This window comes from Ascidiella aspersa, chromosome 9, assembly GCF_963924565.1.
Source record: "Ascidiella aspersa chromosome 9, kaAscAspe10.2, whole genome shotgun sequence".
Classification (NCBI taxonomy): Eukaryota; Metazoa; Chordata; class Ascidiacea; order Phlebobranchia; family Ascidiidae; genus Ascidiella; species Ascidiella aspersa.
Window position 1 is genome coordinate 5,708,363 of NC_139455.1, and position 26,180 is coordinate 5,734,542.

Sequence of the window (26,180 nt, forward strand, 5' to 3'; positions counted from 1 at the left end):
TTGCTAGGTTGTTTTTCCAAAAATTCTTCATGTAGTTGAGTTGTTTTGTGTTGACGACTTTGAAAAACCTCACCTACACAAAAATGTTAATGGTAAAATAATGTGGGAATAATTGACAACGTATAACAGCATATTTATACCATATACTTACCATCCCTAGTTTCAGTATTGATATCTTTATCGTCTGGAAAAGTGGTCATATTTTCAAAAAATTCAACATTGGGAGCATGTTCTGTCCCAAGAGCCAAACACGCATAAAAATTTTTCTCTTGTGGTGTTGACTGATAGAGGTAACTTGATGTTAGTTGTTTGGTTAAAATAACCGATTTTGGTGTTTGCACATTTTACCCCCCATGCCGTCCACACATGAGCACACACCTTCATCTGTTTGTACTATATACTCCCCATTTTCTGTTTTTTCACTTTTTACTATATATATATGTATATATATATTGAGTTTCATATTTTTTTGTAATAAATGCCGATGGAATAGGGGACTGAAGCAGCATTACTGTTTTGGATCGGTTTAATATTCTACTTAAAATTCTATTGGAAAAGTAAGGACTGTAAATTTCTGTAATGAAAGTGAATCAGTTGACAAGGATTGTAAACTTTGCACCTGAAAATGTAAATTAAATGTACCACATTATTGTAGAATATGCTAGACCCAACTTGTTTATTTTACCACATTATACAAAAATAGAAAAATGTCAAGTTTAGCAATAGGTTTACAAATGTTTATTTTAAATTCATGCTATAGGCTAAAAATTCATATAGGCAAAAGCAACGCCATGTTAAATTTAATTAAAACAAACAGTTTAAAAGGCTACGTCATTAAAATTGATATATCCACACCTGTTAAAAACAATCTCTTTGACAATACGAATAGTTACTTCACAACAGTTATTAGTCTGTTGACCTCTAGTTAAAAGGTTATTTTTGTTGCGAAATGCAAGGCACCATTCTTCCTTACGATTCATTAACCCATTAACATACGTGATAAAAATAACAAGTTAAAAACTTTATATTATAATAAGTAAAACAAACAATACAACATTTACCAATAAAATAACTATGTACAGAGCAGAAACCTTATGGGGGATTTGGTTTATACTTGTTCTGGGTTTATTTTTGGCACTAGATAAACCAGAATTTACTTTTTTTGAATAGGTGAGAGTTTAATAATGTAATTACAGCATATACCTAGGTTGTTCTACATTTTGTTACATTAATTTTATTATTGTTACTAAAATTATATTATTTAAATTATTCTAAACCTAAAAAAATGTAAACCATCCTTTAAAACCCAGCATATACTGTTTTTAAATGTAAGGGAAATGGAACAATAACTTTAATTATATTTTTTCCTACTTGTAGTACATGAAAAACACATAAAAGTTGCACCGCATCTGGCCAAACAATCTGAAGAGCAGTTTTCTCTGCAGTGCCATCATCAGTCACAAAAATTTGAGGCGATAATTTTCCATAAAAATCGTTCCTTCCAAGCATTTCTTTGAATAGTGAAAATCCTTCAAATAGAAATATAGCCCATTAAAATAAAATAAGTTAATTTAGCTAATTAATTTTATAATATTCTAATATAGTACTTAGATTTTATGTGGAATCCACAAAAATTATCTCACTCGATTGCTTGGTCTGATGAACCCTTTCCATCAATGGTGTTAAAATGCAGACAACAAATGCAGATTCATCTATTTTTTTTAGTTTGATTTTGGCATCAACACCAGATGCATATTTTTCAATTGCTGTAAACATGGTATGCCCAGTGTACTTTCCACAAGACAACTGCAGCCACTTTTGCCAAATGTGATAGACAAACCTTCTAGCCTGTTGTTTGTCAGTGCCTTTACTCCTTGTGTAGCTAATAATTTAGTTTCATGATGTCGAATTGCTGCAGCTGGTTTAAAGCCACTCTCAAAATACTTGGTATATGGAGCTTTTGTGCAATTAAATAATTTAAGTTGCTCCAAAACATCCGATGAACTCCGGCTATGGTTGTGTTGATTAATAAATTTCACAATGCAGGGGTATTTTGTCACAAGCTTGTTTGTGTGTCTTGTCTTTTTTGTTATTTTCTTGATCCGAATTTCCATTAAGCTAGGGCAACTAAAATTTAAATAATTTTTTTAGTAGAAAAGTGAAAAAAAAAAGTGAAAAAAAAAGGTACAGTGCTGATACAATTAAAATAAAACCCCGTGTCTGTTTTCCGAGTTCCTGAACCTCTTGTTTGATTATGTTGACATTGATAATATTTTTTAAAACATAATTTTTTTACAAGTTGAAATGTTTTTCTGAAGTTCCAACTTGTGTTTGTTATAACACTATAGTTGATTAGCCATTGATCCCATTCGTTTTGAAATCATATCGGCAACCTTGCCTCAATGAAATCCTCACCTTTAGTCTCAACCAAAGCGCCTAAACTCTCTAATAATTCCACCTCCGTCATTCTGCTTTGTATAAAGTGAAACTATTATTCCACCTGTGTTTTGCAAGATAGCCTAATGTAAATTAATTTAGTAAGCAAATGTACAAAATTTTAATAAATGTACGTCCAAAAAGTATTTGTTAATTATAGTAAACAGCTGATTGCGACTAAACAGCTGATTTAAACAGCGGCTCTCTCATTGGTCAACTATTTGGCGCAATACAGCGTTTCTATACGTCCAAAAAGTAATTGTTACTATCGTAAAAAAAGTTCACAGTTTTAATAAATGTATGTCCAAAAAGTATTTGTTATTATGTACCTACTAATTAATTTGACCCTTGTTCAAGGACAAAACTGACGCCACTAAACAGCTGATTCAAACAGCTTTTTGATTGGTCAACTGTTTGGCGCAATAGAGCGTTCATATTGGTTAATATTGTTATAAGTGCCATCAGAGCCTACACTATGTAAATATGCCGCCTGGGGTTTACCCACGAAGCTATAGTGGTGAAATGAAACATATTATAGCGATGAAATATATATTGTCTGTGATAATATTGTCAGATTAGAAAACATTTCGGCATTTTAAAGCTAAACGTGTCAGTAGGCTATACCCGAATATGTTTGGCCGTTCATTGTTTATTTACATTTTAAATTTCACCAGCATTATTTTTGTTGTTTTTTGACTTTATTTTAACGCAATTGCTTGTTTGCAGAGGGCACAGTTCTTCCTTGAATTGATGCCAGTTACCCAAACATAATATTTTGTCGATTACAGACCCAAGCGTAATATTTTGTCGCAAAGTCAAGGTGTTTTATGGATTATAAAAAGTGCATCGTTTTTTTGGCGATAGATTTAGCTTGCTTCGGCATTTTTGTATTACAGAATGTCAGTAGGCTATTTCGAAAATCCAAATTGTGGATCTTTGAAAAGACCACGTTTATGAAGATAAAGTGTTTTATAAGAATAATTTAGATACGTAACAATAAATAAAAAAGTGGACAATTTGCGATAAAAGTTACCCCTGATCCAAGTGGGCATTGTGACAATTTGCCTGCTTTTATGGGTTAATATGGTTTAATTGTGTCGCAGTTCCTGATTTACAATGCTTCCACGACGATTTTTACAAAAATTACTCTCAAGAAACACAAAAACCTTGTCAAAAGTCATAATTTGACAAATTTTGACTTTGTTAAAAATTTTGACTTTATTGTAAATTTTAACTTTATTCTTACCTATAAACTTCTTAAAAACAGCCCTTGGTGCTGAAAACAACTTTATTCTTTGATTCGTGAACAGACGAGGTCCTTACAATTTTTTAACTTTATTGACTTTTGCGGGGCCTACTGATCACCTTAGGGCAGAGCTTCCCGACAAACTTATGGTCACAAGAGCTTGTCAAGCAACAAACTGACAAGAAAAACCAGACAATAGAACTAAGATTTAAGCAGTAAAAAGGGCAACCAACAGAATTGCCACAAAAATTTATAGACAGACCTAGTTCACAATTTCAAAAACCTAGATTATGCAGAATAAACCTAATACATATTTGTATTAAAGCGTATACATATTTGTATTAAAGCGAAATACATATTTGTATTAAAGTTTTAGACCTTGCTGACTGATTTTTGTTCGGAGCGGTGCGCTTCTCAAGCTTTTATTAATACATTTTAGAACTTTTATCTTCGGCATTATGAGTTCTGTTGGAGGGCCAGATTCTGTTGTTAATACACATACAAAGCTTAGGATACATATTTATTACTTTATCTTAAAAGTATTTCTCGCTTGTCATCTTCCTATTGTAAACTTTGAAGTATGTACATCATTTATTCCACATCATTGGCTTCATATATAAATTAATTAGATTTGTATACAAGACATCAAGACATACCTAAGGTTTTTATTCACAGTATCCTTTAACCAAGGAACTTTAAACGATTTGATATACTTTTTTGAACTAAACGTTTTCAGTCGTCTTGCGAAACTAGGTTGACTAGAAAAAACATTTTCAACGTTGTTTGAAGAGCAGTGCATTTAGCATAGAAATACGGCAGATTTGAAGAAATCTATTCACGTCAAGGGCGCTGTACGTATTAAGGTATGTTGCGCCGTGTGACTAAAAAACTCTCGTTCGATTTCTCCTAAATTAGAATATAAATGCTGGCATTTTTTTACAATATGCCAGTATTTTTATGGGTATAATACTCATTTTGTTTAAATTGAAAGATTTGCCAATTTAAACCAAACAAACGCTTTTTTTTTCGCCCTTCCTGCGACTATTTTGGGTTTTTGTTGCATGTTTGCGCACAATTTCGCAAGAGAATGCCAGGTGTTCTTTAGGATAATCGTTTTATGAGGTCCCTTTGACGTCATTTCTGAAAACGTATTTTAACTGGTGGCCGTAAGAAAAAAAACTGTTAAAAATGCTGGAATCGGAAAGTCTATTTCTCTTATAGTCGCCTTTATGAACTTTATTTTTTGAATTTTGTATAGCCTCCTACAAACTAACGGTACGTTCGGTCGTCCATCGATCCCAGCCAAGCCCCCGGCTGACCACGAATTCAGCCCCCACCGCTCCGCCTTCAGCCCCCGCCGATGAAGGGTCCTGGTGGAGGAATTGGGGCGCCTGGGGCCCTTGGGAGGCCTGCTCGGTCACTTGTGGGTCGGGCCAGCAGCGCCGACGACGCCCCTGTCCCGGCTCCCGACACAATGTTCTACAATGCAAGGGAGCCAACTATAAGCTGAGAGACTGTCCCCTGTATCCCTGTAAGTGGTATATCTAACAAAGTTGCTTCAGTTAGTTGCACATTTAAGCTTAGAAGTTGTCACGACTCAAGAACTCAAGTAAATTGCTTTACTCAAGTTCACTTGAGACAATATTGTCAAATTACTTGATTAAACTACTTTGGGCAACATGAGTAGACTTTAATAAAGTTCTTTAGACTTTAACTTCAGTAGTTTACTCAAAAACACCTCATTTAGACTTAAATGTTTTCATTAAGTGCAATTAAAACTAAATTATTCTTGCTTTTCATCTGTTTTGTATGGTTAGCTATCAAAGTATGATCAGATTTGATCAACAAGTTATCAAAATTGAATCTGTGTAAATGAGTCAAAGCAGTTCTAATATACTTTCTTCAACATTATTATGCTTTGCAACAATTTTTTCTACTAGGTAAATTGTTTTGCAGCAATTTTTGTTTTGTTTTTTGTTTAATAGTGTACATGTGGAGCAGTGGTTCTCAACCTTTTATGGCTTGCGGCACCCCTGCAAGATTTTTCTGTAGGTAATTCACTAGAATGTTGCAATAAACGGAATTGGAACAACCTACAACAACTCTATAAAACGTAGGAAGTTAAAATTGGGTTTATTCAACTCAAATCTTACACAAAAAAGTTGTAACAGTTTAGCAAAATTTTAAAAATCTTATATTTCGCGCCACCCGTGAGCATTATAAATGGCACCCCATGGTGCCGCGGCACCCCGGTTGAGAACCACTTATGTAGAGTATAATGGATTATGCTATAAAATTATTTTCTGATTTATCCTACAATATTGGATTTTTATAGTCATCTTAAGGTTGTAAAAGTGAAGTCCAGCTTTGTGCCAAAACAATTGACTTAAGAAGGGAGTAAATAGGTCGCTGCGTCAAATAAGCCTTCTGGCAAAGTACAAAACCAAATTTCTTGTGAAAACAGCATTGATTTACTCGATTTATTTTGATTAGACAACTTTATAATCAACTAGAACAGTGCTTTTCAACCTTTACTTTTTTTATTTCGGAAAAGTTTTGTCCTCACGAAACTATAGCACAGTAAGTTTGCAACATTTGTTTTTTCCTACTTATGAAATCACAATGAAGGAGTTTGTGTCTTATACACTATATGACTGTCCTGTAACACATAAGTGGGCGCACCACATTATTTGATTACTATAATACACATAATAAAATCATAATATGCACCACTTTCATCCACACATTCATCCGCACGACGTTTGTCATCCGCTTTATCTTTTTTATCCGCACAAGTGCGTGCCATACCACGGGTTGAAAAGTATTGAACTAGAAGATGAATTGAGTTTTACATTAAAACCAATCAGTCAGCTTTTACACCAATGCTTTATAGGCAGTGTCAGCTTGCGCGGTATAATATGTACATAAAATCTTACGGAACACCTACAACATTACATACCAATCCAACCCAATTTAACATTAAGTTTATTACCTATTTAACAAAAAAGTCTTATTTTGCGTATTAGCTTTGCATGATACTAACGACAGCCAACTTAACCCTCAGAAGTTTGGGTGGTTTTAAGAACAGCAAAATATCGGCCCAAGTTTGCCGATGTGTACATATGGTTAGAACCGGAATAAACCAACAGTCTGCCTCTAGGATAAATCTGAGCATGCTTTTTCTGACATTTCAAAAAACGCTGATTTACATTCAATGTTTGCATGTGTAAAGGTGGACGCGAGTACGACTTCCGAAACAAGCGGTATATTGCCCATTCTGATTTAAGGAATTTCGCAAACGCCGAGGATGCCTGCCGCCACCTCGGAGGTCGTCTTGCAGTCCTCAAGGAGAAGGAGGTGCACGTGGGGATTGCAAAACTTCTTACTTACGGTTGGCTTAATTCAATTTTAACTTGACTGATAGAATTGTTCGGTCCTTTGTATTTTTTATTACATGTCAATGTTCGACATTTCTGCTAAAGCTTTTTCCCCGCCATTCGATTACAAGTGACGTTATAATATACATACGGGCCAATTTACTCAAAACTGCTTTAAGCGTTAACAAGCCAAAAACCTTTTGACTAACACACAAAGTCAACAGGGGTTCTTTGTGTGTTTTTACTTTGCGCCCTGTTGACTTGTGTGTTAGTCCCTGACGAAGGCTTGCCGGATAGTAAGCCGAAACGTTGGTTGAAAAAATATATGCCAGAGGAACCTATTTTAAATATACTATGTCTGGTAGCAACAGCATATTTATAAGAACTTTACATTCGATTATCACAGATGCCACCCCTGATAAGTATTTCCACTTAGCCATGACATTTCTACTTGGCTTCGCGTATAGGCTCACTACCAGGGCGGATCCAAGGGGGGTGAGGCACGTGGCCATGGCCTCCCAAAACTGTATTTTTCGCCCATTTAAGTAAATGCAAAAATATTTCTAGTTTGAATCTAATTATGTTTCTAGGATGTCTCAGTTCATTTGAATAAAATCGCTTTAGCCTAAAGGATCATCACAACATCGAAGATTAAAGTTTGGGCAACTTAAACGATATAAAGGTGTTTTGCGCTGTGAGCGAATCTATAACATCGTTGTAGCTTAGGGTAACACCTGTCGAATCTGAAAGTATACCAAGTGAAACGAACTGTGTGTGTTTATAAGGTTACTTTTATGACGTCACGTTTAGGTACAACTTTATAATTTTGACGTACTTTATAATTTTGACTAACTTCGTCTCTGAAAAAAAAATGGTCATGTCTCCCCAAACCAAATTCCTAGACCCGCGCCTGACCTATTTATATGCATCGTATTTACAGTAGTTGCTTGCTTTACATGCTACTGTGTCTGTGTTATCAGCCAGCCCATCATGGATTGGCCTCAGGGTGACTAACTTCTGGAAATGGTCCGACGGTGACAAGGTGATAAACATCGACAACAGAGATGTATTTAATCCTTGGACTACCGAAGGTCAAACAAATCGCCGCCTGCAATGTGCATACTTAAATGCTGATGCGAAATGCCATGATTGGGGTTGGGATTGGCATCGCGGTTGGCGTCACACTAAATGCTGGCAGAAGGCTGACTGCAATGCCGAACATTTCTACGTTTGCGAGAAAGGTTGGTCGTATTTTTTACGCTTTTTAAACATTAACCGAGAAACGGCAACAGGGTTTACTAGGTGCCCATAAAATCTTCGTCGATGGCAGCGATATGCCATGTTTTCATCATAGGTAACTACTAGGGCCCGCAAAAGTCAATAAAGTTAAAATTTTTTAAGGACCTCGTCTGTCCATGAATCAAAGAATAAAGTTGTTTTCAGCACCTAGGGGACTGTTACTAAGAAGTTTATAGGTTAAAATAAAGTTAAAATTTACAATAAAGTTAAAATTTATTAATAAAGTCAAAATTTGTCAAATTATAGCTTTTGACAAAGTTTTTGTGTTTCTTGAGAGTGGTTTATGTAAATATCGTCGTGGAAGCATTGTAAATCAGGAACTGCGACACAATTAAACCATATTAACCCATAAAAGCAGGCAAAATGTCACAATGCCCACTTGGATCAGCAGTAACTATTATCGCAAATTGTCTATTTTTTATTGGTTGTTACAAAACACTTCCTCTTCATAAACGTAGTCTTTTCGAAGATCAACAGTTTGAATTTTGGGAATGGCCTATACTAACAATCTGTAATACAAAAATGCCTAAGCAAGTTTAATCTTTTAAAATTCATAAAACACCTTGACTTTGCCACAAAATATCACGTTTGGATCTGAAATAGACAAAATATTATGTTTGGATAACTGGCATCAATTCAAGGAAGAACTGTGGCCTCTACAAACAAGCAATTTCGTTAGGTTAAAATAAAGTTAAAATTTGATAAAAATAAAGTTAAAAAAAATTTTTTTTAGGTTAAAATAAAAATGGCCCTAGTAATTACTAACTTTGTCGTTGGAAGAAACTATAACATGTTTAAACCATGCCTAAACAATATGAAAATACTTTTCATTACAAGCAAAGGTTTTGTGAAAAGGATATTTGCGAATAACATGCCCGTCCAGTAGAATCTGACAGTAGACTTTTAGCCGACAGCAGAACTCAATTTACAAAATTTCTTTTTTGTTTCGTGCATTGATTTGCTGAATTAGTGTGTTGATAAGGCAAAAGCAAATGACACTGAACTCAAAAAATAAAACACATACTTTCCCAACTGGTACGGAGTAAAATTTTTTCGTTTTGTACTCCATTGCAGTGCATTAAAACAACTTAAGCCACGTGTCGTGTCAGGCAATAAAATTCGCTCTTTGACAGCCCCAAAACGTAGATGTATCTGTCATGGCGTTTTTGTACAAAGAAAGTTTGCAGTTAAAGAAAATAGGTACGTTAAAAGGTTGCAGGGTTTCCGCAATTCCACACAGAATTCAAAACGTTTTTAATGCAGGTTCAAATTCTTGAATATAACGTTTTATGTTTAAATATTATGTTTTGAAAATTTGCTATTTAACTCGATTTTACAATATTGAATTTAACGTTTAGTTATTGATAAGTATTGGTGTAGTTTCGTAAAGTTGTTGGTTATATAGACTTAGGGGTCCGTAAACTGGATAGTAAATGGAAAGTCGTCCGTGAATAAAACATGTCGGAAACCACTGCTTTAAAATGTTACTTTTCACAGTCGCCGATGAATGCTTCCCAGGCTTGTGCAAGAACGGAGCAACCTGTCACGAAGGTGTCTGCTCTTGTACACCTGGATACGTTGGGGATCGATGCGACGTCGGTGAGAATACACAGCAAAGCGATTATAGCTTAATCTTTTGTGCAAGCCAATCTGTCAAAAAAATCTATCCACAGAAACCTTTACGAGTATTAGATGTTTGTTTGCTTACGTCGAAGAACATTTTATTTAAGGCCACTTTACCTAAACCACGTGACAGATGAATAGAGATGCCACAACTATACCAAATCCCATTTTTACTGAACTATGTTTCAGTAAATACGACTGTCCGCAATACGACTGTCCCCAGATTACTGCGACGCATTACTTTGCGCAAACGTTGTCCTTTACGTTTTAAGTTCATTCGCAGCTTTATGACGAATGTTTCTGTTTCCAGTGTCGGATCACTGCAGCACTTTGCCTTGCCTGAACGGCGCTACCTGCGTCCTTGAAAATCTGCAGTACCGTTGCACTTGTCGCAATGGTTTCCACGGCACGAGATGTGAGCAAGGTAAAGAGTGACCATTTTTAATGTTTGACAACTTATGGTAAATGGTATTTATAAGCCTCTGATACTCTCTCACGAAACAGGTGTCAGAAAATGTAGAAAAAGATTCCCATTGAACAGTTTAAAGTTTGTTTTGGTTCTCATAAAAAAATAGTTAATTATTGAACGGCAGATCAAAACCTATATGCCATAAATGTTGCCAAACGATAATCTGCAACCTACATTGAACATGACTTCACTGTTCTTTTTTTTTTTTTTAACTTTTTTACACGCATAGCCTACTTATTATGCCTCCTTTAAACGGTGCTTTTTAAAATCTTAATATTTTCACAAAAAATGAGCATGATAACTAAAACGTTTAATTACATTTTGCAGAGTACACGTGCTCGTTGGAGGGCTTACCAGCTGGTATTGATATATTGGACCAACGTGGAAACAGTATTTCAGCTTCTCAAGTCTCAGTAAGCAACGTGGTGCGATTTCGATGCACCGACCACAGACTAATCTTAAATGGTTCACCGGAGATCATTTGTGGCACCTTCGGAATCTGGGAGGATGAATTGCCTGTTGGTTGTGGTAAGAAAACATTTTAAGAGAGGACGAACAATGCCACTAGACTGACCCGCTCGATGCTGTTGTTGTTGAGGGGTGAACGCTAATGCGTCAGTGGTGAATTATGTGAAAGATGAAATTAGACTATAGTCCACATCGGTTTGCTGTTTGAACTATTTTAGTGACATACATCACGTTGGCAGTATTGTGGTACCCAAGGGAATACGAAATATTAGGTGGGGACGTGTGAAAGTACCGGGGTGAGACGGGGAGAGCCAAGGGTTTATATCAGGATTCCATACACAATGATGGGTCGTAACTTTACCGCAGTTTATACGGTTGAAAGCTCATTTTTGCCTAACAATGCTATATCTTGGGCCATATCAATGGTTTGAACAAATGGTTATTTACGTGATACCTACCAATGTTTTTTTGTGATATGTGGTCGGGCGTTAAAGTTTAATTTAAACTAATGAACGAAATGTTTTGGCTTGTCAAAACACTTTCATATTATCTATAAAACGGTTATTTGAGACCAAAAAATTTAAAAGTAGAAACTAAGACATTTAAATTTGAAATCCGTAACAATCAAGATGACACTACCTAAGGACGGATTCAGGGGGCATCAGACCATCACCCCACACAAACTGTGCTTTAAATACGTAAAGCTTTAGCCACATGAATGAGATTCGCATATTGCTCGAAATAATGGAACTCACAGTCTTAAATAGCATAAATTGATCCACTTCTTCTCATCAGGTTAAATGTACTAAAACAACCCTATAGGCTTAATCAGCACAGTGTAATTTTCGCGCTGTTCCATGCAAATTGGACGTTTTGTTAACACATCCCCTGATTGCAACTTTTGCGGTTTTGCTGGGTTAAAAAAATTGTTGCCATAGCTTTGTTGTAGGCCGTAACGAGGAGAATCAATACCGTGTATATATAACCACTCGACTATAGGAAATTTAACGAAAGCATTTGCAAAGAGGTACTGCCAAACATCTGCTTCAGCGGAAAACGTCTGATTGTTGGTTTACTACTGTATAATCTAAGAAATTAAGCCGCACCAATACCACCTTAGTATAGGACAAATACCGATACTATTACTTGACGTCTCCTATCCAGTGTTGTAATGACTTAAGTCAATGACTTTAAGTGAACTTAAGTCACTGTTTTTAAATGACTTGACTTGACTTGACTTAAGTCTTGTGGGCAAATGACTTGACTTGACCTAAGTGATTTGGACAAATGACTTGGGTTAAAATAAAGTGTTTTAATTAAGCAAATATTTATAAAACCGCGTTACTTATCCGAATCTTTGCACATAAAAGAATTTGCTTGTAATATGCTGCTTTTATGTTATTTTTTTACCTGAGTTGCTCATAATAATCGGAGGAGTTTGCCAGTTTTCATAATTTAAAGTTTAATTTTTTTGACAAGGGCTGGACTTGAAGTTGACTTGCTCTAATTATGACTTGACTGGGACTTGACTTGGACAACCGATTACTTGGACTGGGACTGGACTTGTTATTTATTCAAAAATACTTGACTTGGACTTAAGTTATTTTACGAATGACTTGACTGGGACTTAAGTCATTTCAAAATGACTTGTTTACAACACTGCTCTTATCCGATAATTTCGATCCCTACGTAACCTAACTCGATTTTGACCCACACAGAAAGGGCGTGCCTGGACCCTGGTTTGCCGTTGTACGGTTGGCGGTTGGGTGATAATTTCGGCGAAGGCCAGACTGTACGCTTCGGCTGCAATAGAGGCTTTGTTATGGATGGGTCAGCAATAATCAGATGTGCACAAAATCTCGAGTGGAGCAACGGAGGGGCGCCCAAGTGCGTCGGTGAGTTTGAAAACTACTCGGTTGTTTAACTCAGTTCATGTAGTTTTTACTTCGACATTAGGAGTTGTGATGTCCAACACTTTAGCCACGCATTGGCTCACAGGTAAGCAAACCTAGGCTTATGATTTCAGAAAAATTATTGTCAGAAAATTCAGGAAATCCACCACCGACCTCTAAACTGCAAGAACTGTGGTTTCAGTGTTATATTATACAAATGAAGGCGCGGTATCGGTGCTAAAATGCGACAACCGACAACGAATACAGTTCGTATCAAAAGTATAACACATTTCAATTGAAATCACAGCAGCAAAATGTGTTAAGATCATTAAATGGAGTTTCGAAATATGGTGTTGGTTTATAGTTTAAAAATTGAAAGAGCAATAACAACCTCAAGATAACACTACCCATAGCGAGTCATTGTTATAACTGCAATTAGCTAGCATTAAATGTAGCATATAAACAACAGATTACTGAAAGCATATATGAACATTGTTATTTCGTCCGCAACAGACATTTCGTTAGGCCATTTTTGATGATATTAAAGATTATTATTTATTATTAATTTAATTGTATTCGAGTTCTAAGTGCACTTTTTCAGATTGAAAAAGACAATTCCAAATGTCGAGGTCCAATCCATGCTTGTTTATGTCGCTTAGTTTAATGCTTGCCACAGAGAAAATATTTGCAAACCAGGCGTGTCACAAAATTATTGATACCTCTCAGTACGTTTCTTTTCAGAAAAAATGGTGGCAACCATTACGTTTTTGTCGGAAGATGCCCGTTACATCAGGGTCACCCCCGAGCCGAGCAATATTATCAAGCCAATCAACCTGAATTACCAAGAAGGTCTGGAGATTGCCTTTGTGATTGATTGCTCGAGAAGCATGGGATTTAAGGAGTTCACCAACGCGATTCGCTTCGCCCAGAAACTTGTTGAAAGGGTGAGAGTCCGATTTTCTTTTATGCGCGACACGGCCATATTGAGTTATATGAATGTGTCTCGAAGCGAATGGATTGTTAATCCTCCCAACAACTTTTCGATAACCATGCAACGAGATTACAGTTTTCTGTAAGATGATGATCGAAAAAAAAAATGCTAATCATTTTGGCTATGAAACATATTATTTGCTTGCGTAAGTTTCGATAAATTGTGTTCCCGGTCAATAAAAAAAATTACAACCATTAGCAAAGTTTGGGAAAAGTTTCGATAGATGCCCCCTACCCCTGGATCCACCCACAAATGGACCACTCTCAGCAGCTATGTAAAGTGTATCGTGATCTTTTGTTTTAACTTAGTTTTAAAACGTTTACGTATTTTCAAAGTGAATTAATATATATTTTTTCCTGTCATAATTGCTTGGACAGTACGTTTCAAAGGGCGTTTTAAAATAAAAGATATTCACATTCTGTACTTATTGGGAACATAATGCAAGTTCTCATAAGAGACAATAACCAATATTTTTTAGATGGAAATGTATTCAAATGCGGTAAGTTTTGGCATCATTGTTGTTGCAAGAACAGCTCACACCGTTATTGATTTAACCGAAGAAATTTCCAACACTGACTACGTTGTTGAAAAGCTCGACGAGTTAAAAACCAACTACACCAAAAGTAAAGTTTTGTATAAAGTTTAATTCAGCTTTGCATGCCTTAAAAATTAAGAAAAAGAAAAATACAACATTGCCGTAAATTTGGTTGCTATGTTGTCCAAATCGTACAAATTTCCATTCATCTAGTCTAGGAGCTTTTCAGCTGGTTTTACAACTCACTCCTTTACCAGTATTGCCATGCGTTTGGTGCAATCCCAAAGTAACATGACTTGACTTTACACAAGTTTTTCATTAAACGACTTGACTCGGACTCAAGTCATTTAAACAAAATGACTTAGGATTGAGTAATTTTGGTGAATAAAATCATGTTCAATATAGCTTGCTTACCGCAATTTTGCACACCTAAAACCGTGGGCTTGGGTTTATATTTTGTAATTATATTCTTTTATTTGGGTGTTTGAACTCGAATTTATATTTTTGGCATTTGAACGTAAATTATTTTTCTCAGAACGGTTTTGTAGTTTCAATGGTTTAACTTCATACAGTTGACTTATGTGGTATTAGCAACTTGGACTGCGACCTGACTTAGAAGTTACTAAATTGGAGTGATGTAACAAATTACTTTACTTGAATTTCTAAACGCATTTTGCAACAATGTTTGTCACAGGGAGATTATTTTCAAAAGTCAACTTGGGGAAGAATACTACCGAACCTCTGGTTTTGCTAGATGCCCAGCTCGCTGCCACGTTCTCGAGATACCCAGACAGAAAACGTCACGTTTTTATTTGCACGTACGGTAGGTGTGCTCTTTCTGCCTTTTATTCACATGTAAATGTCATACACAGAAACCAGTGTTGTAATGAATTGACTTAACTTGACTTGTTTGGTCAAAATTGTTGGTCAAAAATGTTGGTCAAAATGTCAAGTCACTTTTGGTCAAAATGACTTGACGTTGTTTGGACAAATCACTTGGGTTAAAATAAAGTTTTTTCATTAATCCCAGTGTTGTGTCAAACAAGTCATTTTGAAATAACCAAGTCCAAGTCAAGCGAAAATAACTCAAGTCCCAGTCCAAGTCATCGGTTGCCCAAGTCAAGTCCCAGTCAAGTCATTATGAGAGCAAGTCAATTTCAAGTCATGTCATTGATATAAAAGTGAATTATTAAACTATTGAAATTGGTGAAATTGTTCGATCATAAGCAACAATTTAACTAAAAAACTAACATAAACGCAATATACAGCACTTAATGTGTTTAATGTGCAAAACTTAAAATAAATTTTAATGAAAAACACTTACTTTAATACCAAGTTATTTGACATAATGACTTAAGTCCAAGTCAAGTCATTTTGGTCAAAAGACTCAAGTCAAGTCAAGTCATTTGAAAACAGTGACTTAAGTGCACTTAAGTCATTACAACACTGATTAAGCCTATTTATTAAATTGGGATATTTATTTTAAAATTTACACATGAAACAATTTGATTGCTGTACGTTGCGTTTATGATATCTTTTACTTGAGTTATTGCTCATAATCTGACGAGTTTATCAGTTAACGTTTTATTTTTATGACAATTAAGAACTTGGCTTGACTTGCTCTAATTGTTACTTGACTGGGACTTGACTTGGGCAACCGATGACTTTGACTGGGACTTGACTTGTTAGTTATTCGAAAAGAGTGTCAGAGACGAAAGGGCAGTCATTAAGAGAATATATTAAAACAAATTTTAAAACTTATCTAAAGGCCCCGATACTTTAGTACTCATTTGTTGTCTTATGCGCCCACAGAACGTGCTAACAGGCTTACCGTACTTTGTTTTGGTAATAACTATTATATAATCGAATTATTGGGTTTCATTTCGTTTCAAGACAACCAATATACAAAATTAAGATCGCAACCATCTAGGCTGTCGCCCAACTGTCCTCGCTAGCCCAAGTGTTAAGGACTGATAAAAAACTTTGCGCTAAGACTTTTATCGTGCAAGTTAACAAAATTGCTTCACAATTTTAAACCACGATTGCTTATTTCCAATTTTTGAAAAATACTTATATTTCTTATGGAAAAAATCGTGGCTATGTGACTTGGATTTGCAGAGTCACACAGTGTTGCCTCGCTCGTTGAACAAAACAACAACATTAAAATGTCTTAATGGTCCCTTTCGCTCTTAGCCCAGTAACGCGTCTAATATAAGCACAGTGGTTTGGACCGTCTAAGCCAGGGGTTCTTAAACTGGGGTCCCCCTGGGGGTCCGTGAACTAGTTTTAGGGGGTCCATGAAGGCCTAGTTAAAAAACTAGTGTATACATAAGGTAATTATTTTTTAAAAGAAATCACTTTAATTGAAAATTGAACGGTTTTGGACTGAATGTATAGTTGACTCCATTTAACTTTCACAATTTTCGGACCGAAATAACAGAGTCATGAAGTCTATTTGTTTTGTGACGTCATTTTGTGGCATTTCTTGTCTATCGGGGTCCATGCAACGCAAAAAAAAATTTCAGGGGTCGGCGGTAAAAAAAGTTTAAGAACCCCTGGTCTAAGCAAACTTACCGTTTTTTCCTGGAAAGAAACAAACAGTTTCTAGGACCATCCAGAAGAAAAAATGCGTTTTTTAACAACCTGTCACCTTAGATTATAGAGCTTAGTAAGATAAAATATATGCGAAATTACATTTAGCGCAAAAAAGTTTTGCGGTTCTTGAACCTTGACAAAAAATACGTCCCATGTTACACACGTCGCATTTCAACACACATACATCATCGCATATCAACGTTAAAACAAAATACCACAACGCATATCCACGTTAAAAACATTACCAACTGTGGAATAACACTCTGCGTACTTTCTTGTGCTTAGACCCAAATTACTTTTCCTTTTATAGCAACGCGTTTGATTTGTAGGTCGCGACAACGAAGGCAGCCCTGAGCCAACCAAACAACGTTTGGAACTAATCTATGGAGACAACTTACAGGTAAGATCTTGCAAATGTGACTTAAGAACGCTATTTGTTGTGTCAGTATTACCCCGTGGGACGTTTTATGCAGTTTGAAAGCTTTGTTGATTTATTTGAGGATTCACAGTAGTAGAGCTTTTCAGTTTCCTTAATTAAGGCGGTATTGCAATCAGTTCGTTTATAAAGTTGCTTTTATATGCGGCGTTGGGGATCCAATATGAACCTTAAAAGTACACTACATTTTGCTTTGAAGAACCCTTTGTCATGTTTTGTGATCTATGTTTTAAATTTAAGATTAATGTCTTCGGAGACTTTATTTAAAAAGAACAGAAAACCTCTATTAGTGTTCAAATTAGTTTTACGGCGTTAGTTCTTGCAAGAACTGCAACTGGCCATCAAAGCAAAATCTTGGGCTTAGAAAGTTGGCCAGCAAGCCTGCCAACTACATTCACCTGGAGAGCTACTATCTACTATACAAAAGCTTGGATAAGGTCTTCAATTCCACGTTTGGTGAGTGTATAGAAAGGTCAAGATTTTGTTACCTTGTTTTTGAAAACAAACGAGGAAACGGTAAAATAAATGTATCGTTTGTTTAGGCGTTTCACTTCAAAACAACATTTTCACGACCGGCTTTTTCAGCACGTGCTTAATATATCTTTCGGTATAGCACTTGTCACACTTAGTCACATAGAGAGCCGACTCCCATTTATGAGTTTTTTCAATTTCCATTCTATCTAATACTATATACACAATTAAAGAACAGCATTCTTTAAGATTTACTACAACAGCTTTGGGTGAATCATAATTTTAGTGAATGGTGCCCAAGAAGATCAGCGCTTTTCCTACAGCTCTTCATCTAAGGTTTTAGTTTGCCACGTAAAAGCTATGTAGCAGCTTGTCTATTCTTATTTGTTTGGGTATACATTCCCAGTGAAAAAAACGTTTCTAAACTTTGTTCTAAGCCTCCCTTTACAACAGTGGTTCCCACCCTGGGGGTCGCAAGAGGTATGGGAGATCGTCGTGTGCTATTTGCCATACGCATAATTGACAAAAAACAAACAATATAAACAAAAGATAGCAGTAGAGTAGCAAGAACAACCGCTAGTTTAACAATTGTGCAAATTTCGTTTGTTTCAGTAAACGTGTCGTGTTTATGTCGTCACCATTGCAGTTTTATGACGTCACCATGGCACAACTCAATTCAACTAATTTTGAAGCAATCTATCAAGGAATGTGAACTTTTTTTCGAATTGTACAAGATTGTATTGTGGTCTATGTGTAATACACATAAAATAGGAGGCTGTATAGGTTTTTCAAAACTAAAAAGGGAGTCGCGAAACAAAGTCGCTTGTGCGCCGTTATCTGCTCAATGGGCCGTGTTGGTTTGGGTGAACTACGCCTAAATGAGTTTTTCACCCGTATTGTTGCAGACTACAGCGAATGCGGAATAGCCGGCGACAATGAGAGCATACTTAAAGCAAAAAGTGGTGGAAGGGTGATTGCTGGCAAAGCAGCCGAGAGGGCTTGGCCTTGGCAGGCGATTATATTCCGAAGGATTGGAACTCTTCATCGAGTAAGCTCGGCATAACTTTACAGAATCAAATAATTGTTTTTGAAGTGTCTGTCAATATTTTAGTCTGTTAATACATATGCTGTTGCTGCCAGGCATAATATACTAAAACGAAGTGTTACGCCCACCTTTTGTTCCTGCTTAACGGCTTGTTTCTGACCTTGTGTACGCACACAACTAATATAGAACTTTTTTTGAACGCCAACGCTGACTCTTTCTTAAGCAATTGCTGCTAGCGCGAACGCTAGCTTGCTTGCTCCTAAAAAAAGTGACCAAACCACACCACAACTTAACCAAAAGAGACTGCTCTTGTTCTCTCAAACGGTTTGTTTCGCAAACAACGAAATGTCATTATTTTCTCCAACGTTTCGGCAACCTGTACAAGATGAATCAGTGAATGCAACAACACCATTCTCAACAACACGCATAGTAAAATATAATTTTGTTTGTCGTTTAAAACACACGCCTTTAGGTTTGCGGGACGTGCGCCTGTGTGACTTTTTTTGCAGGTTATGAATATATTTTCTGAGGTGAAAGAGATTTACGTACACTGTACAGGTACCGATATGCAACTTGCCTATTCACTTCTAAACGCTAAGTCGCTTTAATGCTTTCGTTGTTTATATAAATATCAATGCAAAGGAATTGTTCGGTCGAAACATATTCAAAAATATGGGACATATACTTTCTACCATTTTTTTTTATTTTCGGCAATGTATTAAATACTTGCAAGAAATTTAAAAAGAATGCCGGTATACGCAAAAAAAATCGTACTCGCTTCGCTCGCAATGTGTGCCTTGACTTAGAAAGGTTAAGAAACACTGAACTAGATTAACTATTAAAGTCATCGCGTTTTCTCAAAGTAGTTTTATGTTTTATTACACTTTTCTTTAGTAAAATGGATGACGACGTGTGGCTTTCAAACCAAACGACCGCCTTTTTTCGCCCTTTGCCACCAACACTTTCCTACCTCCTTAAATGTAATTAAACAAGTTTTTAAGTGCAATAAAAGATTCGAGGCCCGCCTGATTCACAGTGATTCTAACATTTTAATCACACAATTCTTAGTTAACTTTTTGTGCGGCCCGCAGAGACCTTTCTGAGTTTGGTTTTGGCCCGCGACTAGAAAAATGTTGCCGACCCCTGGTATAGAACAATAAAAGTTGCATAATCAGTACATCAGTTACTCATTTCGAACCTAACAGCTAGCTGTTTGACGTACAGAGTATAAAACACGGCCTTTTGGGCGGAGGATCTCTCATCAATGACAAGTGGGTTTTAACTGCTGCGCACGTGGCTGAGGCAATCTATGGTCGATACGGCGTCTTTGCGGTGGGTCTTGGTAAGTGGTCGACCAGGGGCTTGTTAACATAAGAAATATTTGATAGTTGCTATGTATCACGATTGTACATGTAATAATACAACTTCGTCAACGGAGTTTTTTCTTTCCTATACTAAGCGTTAATCCAGTGTTTCTCAACCTTTTTTTCTAAAACTAAAGTATAAAGCAAGGCTTTGGCGACCCAATTTCTTCACTGATCTTCTTGTAAGCGAACAAAGATAGAACATTGGGATCAATAAGTTTAATTCAAAGTCATCGGCAATTTTCGACTCACAGGTTCAGAAACACTTGATAAGCCTTTTGCATTAATTGTTGATTCACAAATGCAATCTTTAAATAAACGTTTTTGTTAATATGTTAGGGGTTTTCGAGTTGCCGGCCAAAAAGTGGAAGAAAAGTGAAATCAACACAAAGGCAGAGAGGTTCTTTCAGCCGTGCAACATCATTCAACATAACGATTATAACAACGCGTACCTTTATGACTTCGACGTGGCACTTGTGAGTAAATACAGTATTATGATAAAACTAACATAGCCTAAAGCCCTAAATGGTTATTTCGTCACATTCGTAAAGCTGATGACCGTTTAATGTGGTAACTATAGACAATTTATTTATAATACCGTTATAATACCCATTGATGAACGGCAAAATTCGTTTGGTTGAGATGCAAGGGTCCATAAACTTCATATGTTTTCTCTCTAAAGAAATATCTGTCTGCCACATCAACACCGAGCAGTCAGACTTGGACAACTAGATTTATTTTAGCTTTTTAAATTAGATTAGAATTGAAATTACAACATTTCATTTTTTTCAAGTTAAATTAGAATTAGAATTTTAGATTATTTTGAGTTTTATCAAAATAGATTAGAATAATAGAATTACCGAATTATAAAAAACGAACTTGAACTGAAATTTACATCTGATTATTTACACCAATTTCATTTAAATCGAGAAGTATTCTAATAAGAATGCGAATGGTAAATATATGTGTGCTAATTTTTATGTTATTAAGCATTGCGTATGCTTTTCAGACTGTGAAAATTACGTTCCAACCAAAGAGTTTGAATTGAAATCCTTTGATTTGACTAAGAGAATAAAAATGCCGTTGGACAAAGTAGCACATTTGGTAAAATCTGAATTAGATTAGAACTAAAATTAAAGCGCATCAGCAATTCACAAATTAGGTTTGTTAGCCGTATTTTACTCTAATCCATTGAATTAAAAAACTAAAATTATCTAGTTGACCAAGTCTGCCAGCAGTTATTTGCCTTTCACTCGGATTCTAATGCTTCTTTTCTGTAGATTCGGATCGGTAAGGAGCTGGTGTTAAACCAGCGGCGTGACCTTGTGCCCTCTGACGACGGCTTTAACGGCCGTGTGCCGCTAACCCCTTACGTCAGGCCTGTGTGCTTGCCTTGCAGTGGCGGCTGTTTGAATCGAGCAGAAATGCTGAACACAAACGGCCAACAATTGATTTCCGACGATGATTCTCCTGAAGTTTTGTGCCAAAAAGAAGGTGAAAACGATGGGATTCCAACCAAGAACCGAAATTTATTTTTTTGAATCTTTCGGGGCCGCAAAATATGTATATTATTTTCAATCTTTAAATTTTTGACCAAATGTCTTAATTGAATCCCGAGTAAAATTCGTTTTTCAAATGTTGTTTTATACATTCAATCTTGAATGCTGAAATGTTATCTAAGAAGGGACAAACTTTTGACTATTGTATTTTTAGTAAACTGGTTGTTAAATGATCGAAATGATAGAACAACGATCATTGCAACTGGTTTTGGCCACATCGAAGTTGTCGTAGGCTATGACAGTCCCCGAAATATACTAGCTTCGAATAAACTCCAACAAGTTGAACAAAGGTTGCTCAGCAGACAAGAGTAAGTATCCCTCATGTCACGAAATATATACATGAATTTCATTTTAAGTTTAACAACCATAAAAAAATCACAATCGAGTCAAATTGAGAAAATGTGAATAAATCTTGCCGCTCTAAATCAAGCATCAAGCATCATTTTCTGAAAAATGGTTACTTAAATGGTCCGAAAACACAAAGATGTCTACAATGATATTTTCGCAATGGTTAAAGACTTTGGAAGCTCAGGCGACACACATCAACATAACCTACATAATAATTTCAGTTGCAATGCCAACGTACAAAGGATGAATGATAGACATAAACGATTCACCGAACAAATGATATGCGCCACCTTTAAAGGAGCCAATGTAAGAGCGGATACTTGTGTAGGAGACGCTGGTGGACCATTGGTCCGAAAGGTAGGCCTGTCATCGATAATAAACAAACACTTTTACGTTCGCACATTTGTGCGGAATATATTATCTCATTACATGCAGAGATACACCAAAAGCAATTGCAGACTCACCGAACCTGTCGATCAATGAGGCCACCAGGGCAGGTTAGAAAAAACAACCAGTCTGCAGTGAGGTTCGAACTCACGACCTCCGGTCAAGCCGGGACCGACGCTTTACCAACTGAGCTACACGGGCTTAATAATCGTTGATCAAAAAGCAGCTTGCTTAAGAAGGGCTAAATCACAGTTGTTAACACACACATGTGCGTGCTTGTGTTCTATGATTACATGCAGATGTTTGTAAATAATATAGCAGGTGGTGGGATTTGATGTTATGACCTTAAAGATGCCCTTTCTGTAGGAAATAACCTCTAAGGTTAAGCAAACTCGGCGTTAATGTAATGTCGGACGAGTGAAAGAATTGTTGCCTGCTTCATTTTTATAAAAATCAATAATCTGGTATGGGGTATAACAATAGTTTCAAGTTAGTGACTTTATTGACAATTAACACAAACAACGTTAACACTACAAACACAAAAGATAAAAAAACTAAACCGTGAAAAAAATATTTTAGAGGTATTTTTTGAGCAGTAATATACAAGACCCTTACTATTCGGAACAAAATCACTTCATACTTTGGGGTAAGATTGGGCCGTTGTGCTGTACGTCCTTGCTGTAACACACTCTGCGTGGCAGGTCGTCAACTCACAAACCGGAGAAACGTGCTGGATGCAGATTGGGATCTTGAGCTGGGGCTACGGATGCGGGTACGTACGCGACGGAGAGCGTTTTCCTGGCTACTGCGCAAACGTACCGAGATTGGCAAGTTGGATCAACGACACGATGAACGCGAACGATGTGTGTGAATAGTGTTACGTGCTTAATTAGCACTACAAAATTATCACCGGTTGCTAATTACGCCGACTGTAAATTCTAACATTCATTATTAATTTTGCGCCTTTGTTCTTAAATGTAGGGCTAGGAATTAGGTTTTCGCATTTCGAGACATGTATAATCGTATATTAATGTAATATTCTTGTGCGCTGTGGTGTTCACCGTTAATTGGACTTTAGACATGTTTTTTCCTGTCTCCAAACATTTCTGCAAATCTCACAATCATTTATCGCTTGTTTTCCGGCGCGGTTTAACTTCTCACTAAAAGGTCCGCCCAATGTTATCTTTCCACGAAACGGCCGCCCTGTAAGGCAGGCCTGGGGTTTCCGGGAGCGCGTCGGTTCCCGTGAAAAGGAGTTTTATTTTAGCGTATATTACGAGCGGCTCACCGCCTACAGCGATGATAGACGTCTGGGTGTAGCCTTGTGAAATTAGCGAGTAAAACCTTAAGCTTCATTATGCTCTGTCTGTCGCTTTTGTAAGTAATTGTGTGTGTCTAAGTGTCATTATTGTTTGTGGTGTGGTAATATTCTACTCTTGCAACCAATACATCTGTACATTGGGTTTTCTTGTTGTGGTCTTTAATATAAGTTCTCTTTGGTAGGTTATTTATTGCCCGAAAATAAGAACTCACAGCGACTTTACAGGAGGCCTAGGTAATTTTCTAGTATTACTAGTAAAGTCGTAACAAATAGTGAAAGCCGATTGTCACATTGGCCATATGGTGCATGCTCCGTAACTCGTAAATCCAAACATTGTTTTGCGAAAGGGAAACTTTATCGTGCAGAATTGATTTGCGTAAGCCAGACATGAAAACAACTATTAAGGGTTGCTCAAACTGTTTGTTTGGTGCCAAGGCATCGCTGTTGAGCCAGCGTTGTAACCAAACAAATTTACAACAGATGTTAAAAAATGATCAAAGTGATGTTTGAAACGTTCAAAATGAAACCTACCTCTATATTGGTTTTGACATTTCTTCTGCGTCTTTAAAGCCCAATATAACATGACATCGTAACCTAAAATAAAAACAGTTTTCGGCCAAGAAAACTTTATTATACAGAACTGATGTGTGTTAGCCTTACATTTGATCAGCTGCTAAGGTTTGAACAAGTTGTGATACCTTTTTTGTAACAGTCCCTTATATATTTGCGCGAGTAGAAATGCGTAAGTATACAAAGAAAAGAGAATGCGAATATTGCATTGATTTTATTTATTAGTCGTAAACTTTCCCTTTAACTGTACCACTACTATAGTGCTAGACTATAGACAGTGTTGTAAGTCCCAGTCAAGTCATTTATAAAATAGCTGAAGTTCAAGTTATTTTTTATAAAAATAATAAGTCAAGTCCAAGTCCATGTCACCAGTCGCCAAAGTTAAGTGCAACTTTCACCCTTTCTTCCAGTGATGTTGTTTAGTTATTCATTGATATATCTAAAAGTACAGGACAAAAGTATTCTGCATCTTTTCTTGTTAAAGTATTTTCCGGTTATAAAGGAATGCTTCCGTTCATTTTTTAGATTGTTGCCTGAGATCTTCGTTAAACATGGGTTTGACCAATTTCCTGGTTGGTAGCAGTGCCGACAATTGGTATTTCATTTTTTGGGTCACCACAAAAAACAGCAGACAAAAAAATGGTTGCATAACGTTAAGATTTAAATCCTATTAGCGACAGCCATTCTGCCTTGAGTAGTGATATATATACGAAGCGAACCACCAGGATAAATCACCGCTTCAGGGCGCCCGAGACTCACAGGCTTTTTGCGTTAGGGCAGTTCCTTACGATTATTTTTTTATCATTCGCTGTCCAAGTTTTTTAAGAACCTAAGATCAACAAAATATCATTCCGACATCATACCTATATGGAAAAATAGAAGTATGAGAACGCATGGTCACCAAGTGGAACAACTATTAGGCACAAACCATTGAAAATAAACGGGTTTAAAACTTTTGTGGCCAATTTTTGGCAAATAAGCACTGAGACAAATGAAATGGATAAGTTTGCCAAAAGTATTCTATATTTGTGTATTTAGGATTTGTAGGTTTTTCCTTGAGTGTCGTGCGATGCTGAAATTTTAGGAAACTCCGGTTTGGGTTTATAAACCAAACAAGGCAATTAAGACAGAACAACTTGACGATCTTAAAGACGATTTGTTTACTGAAGAAGGTAACTCCATTCCGCAGCGGTAAAGCAAACAAGTACCCAATAAAGTGTTGTCGTATATTACAACATATAAGGAAACCCTTTAGACCAGTGCTCCGAAACCTTTTGTCACTTGCCCACCAACAAGGTTTAAAATTTCTCAAAAAATAGGCAACACCAATCATATAGGCAGCCAAGAGACAAGGAGCTCTTTATGATGACAAGGAGCTTCTTTACAGTGTTGTAAACAAGTCGATGGAATAAACTAAACAAGCTGACATGGCGAACAGTAGCCTAGTCCAGTGGTTTTAAACCTTTTTTAGCTTACGGACCGGTGAAATTTCAAAACAAATTTTGCGGACCGGTGGACCTTTAAAAATCAAAATCAACCCAAAATGCCACTATCATGAAAGATTGAGAACCATTACTATTTCTAGACATCGCCATTTGAATGCTGTGAACTTATGTTTAGTTCAATAAACAGTGGTTAGCGGCAAAAACACTTACCACAAGAACCGAAGTGCTAAGCCAAGCAAGTGCAAGCTACTTCATCGCGATGAATCGAGACAGCATTTTTTTAAAAACACGATGACGCCGACT

At 36.5% G+C, this 26,180-nt stretch overlaps 1 protein-coding gene across 1 annotated transcript in view; it reads left to right on the forward strand.

Annotated features, from left to right (window-relative positions):
• The window catches only part of LOC146132050 (uncharacterized), a 31,168-nt gene extending 7,118 nt beyond the window's left edge, over nt 1-24,050 (forward strand). The window contains exons 5-23 of the mRNA XM_083397574.1: nt 4,941-5,213; nt 6,915-7,073; nt 8,040-8,300; nt 9,856-9,957; nt 10,292-10,405; nt 10,778-10,978; nt 12,637-12,813; nt 13,552-13,754; nt 14,280-14,424; nt 15,031-15,159; nt 17,261-17,331; nt 17,670-17,823; nt 18,744-18,886; nt 20,108-20,225; nt 20,587-20,723; nt 21,528-21,741; nt 21,961-22,114; nt 22,376-22,511; nt 23,243-24,050. Of these exons, the coding sequence (XP_083253700.1) occupies nt 4,941-5,213; nt 6,915-7,073; nt 8,040-8,300; nt 9,856-9,957; nt 10,292-10,405; nt 10,778-10,978; nt 12,637-12,813; nt 13,552-13,754; nt 14,280-14,424; nt 15,031-15,159; nt 17,261-17,331; nt 17,670-17,823; nt 18,744-18,886; nt 20,108-20,225; nt 20,587-20,723; nt 21,528-21,741; nt 21,961-22,114; nt 22,376-22,511; nt 23,243-23,416 (3,065 nt within the window). The 3' untranslated portion in view covers nt 23,417-24,050. The remainder of the gene's footprint in view (nt 1-4,940; nt 5,214-6,914; nt 7,074-8,039; nt 8,301-9,855; nt 9,958-10,291; nt 10,406-10,777; nt 10,979-12,636; nt 12,814-13,551; nt 13,755-14,279; nt 14,425-15,030; nt 15,160-17,260; nt 17,332-17,669; nt 17,824-18,743; nt 18,887-20,107; nt 20,226-20,586; nt 20,724-21,527; nt 21,742-21,960; nt 22,115-22,375; nt 22,512-23,242) is intronic.
• Nucleotides 24,051-26,180: the final 2,130 nt, after the last annotated feature.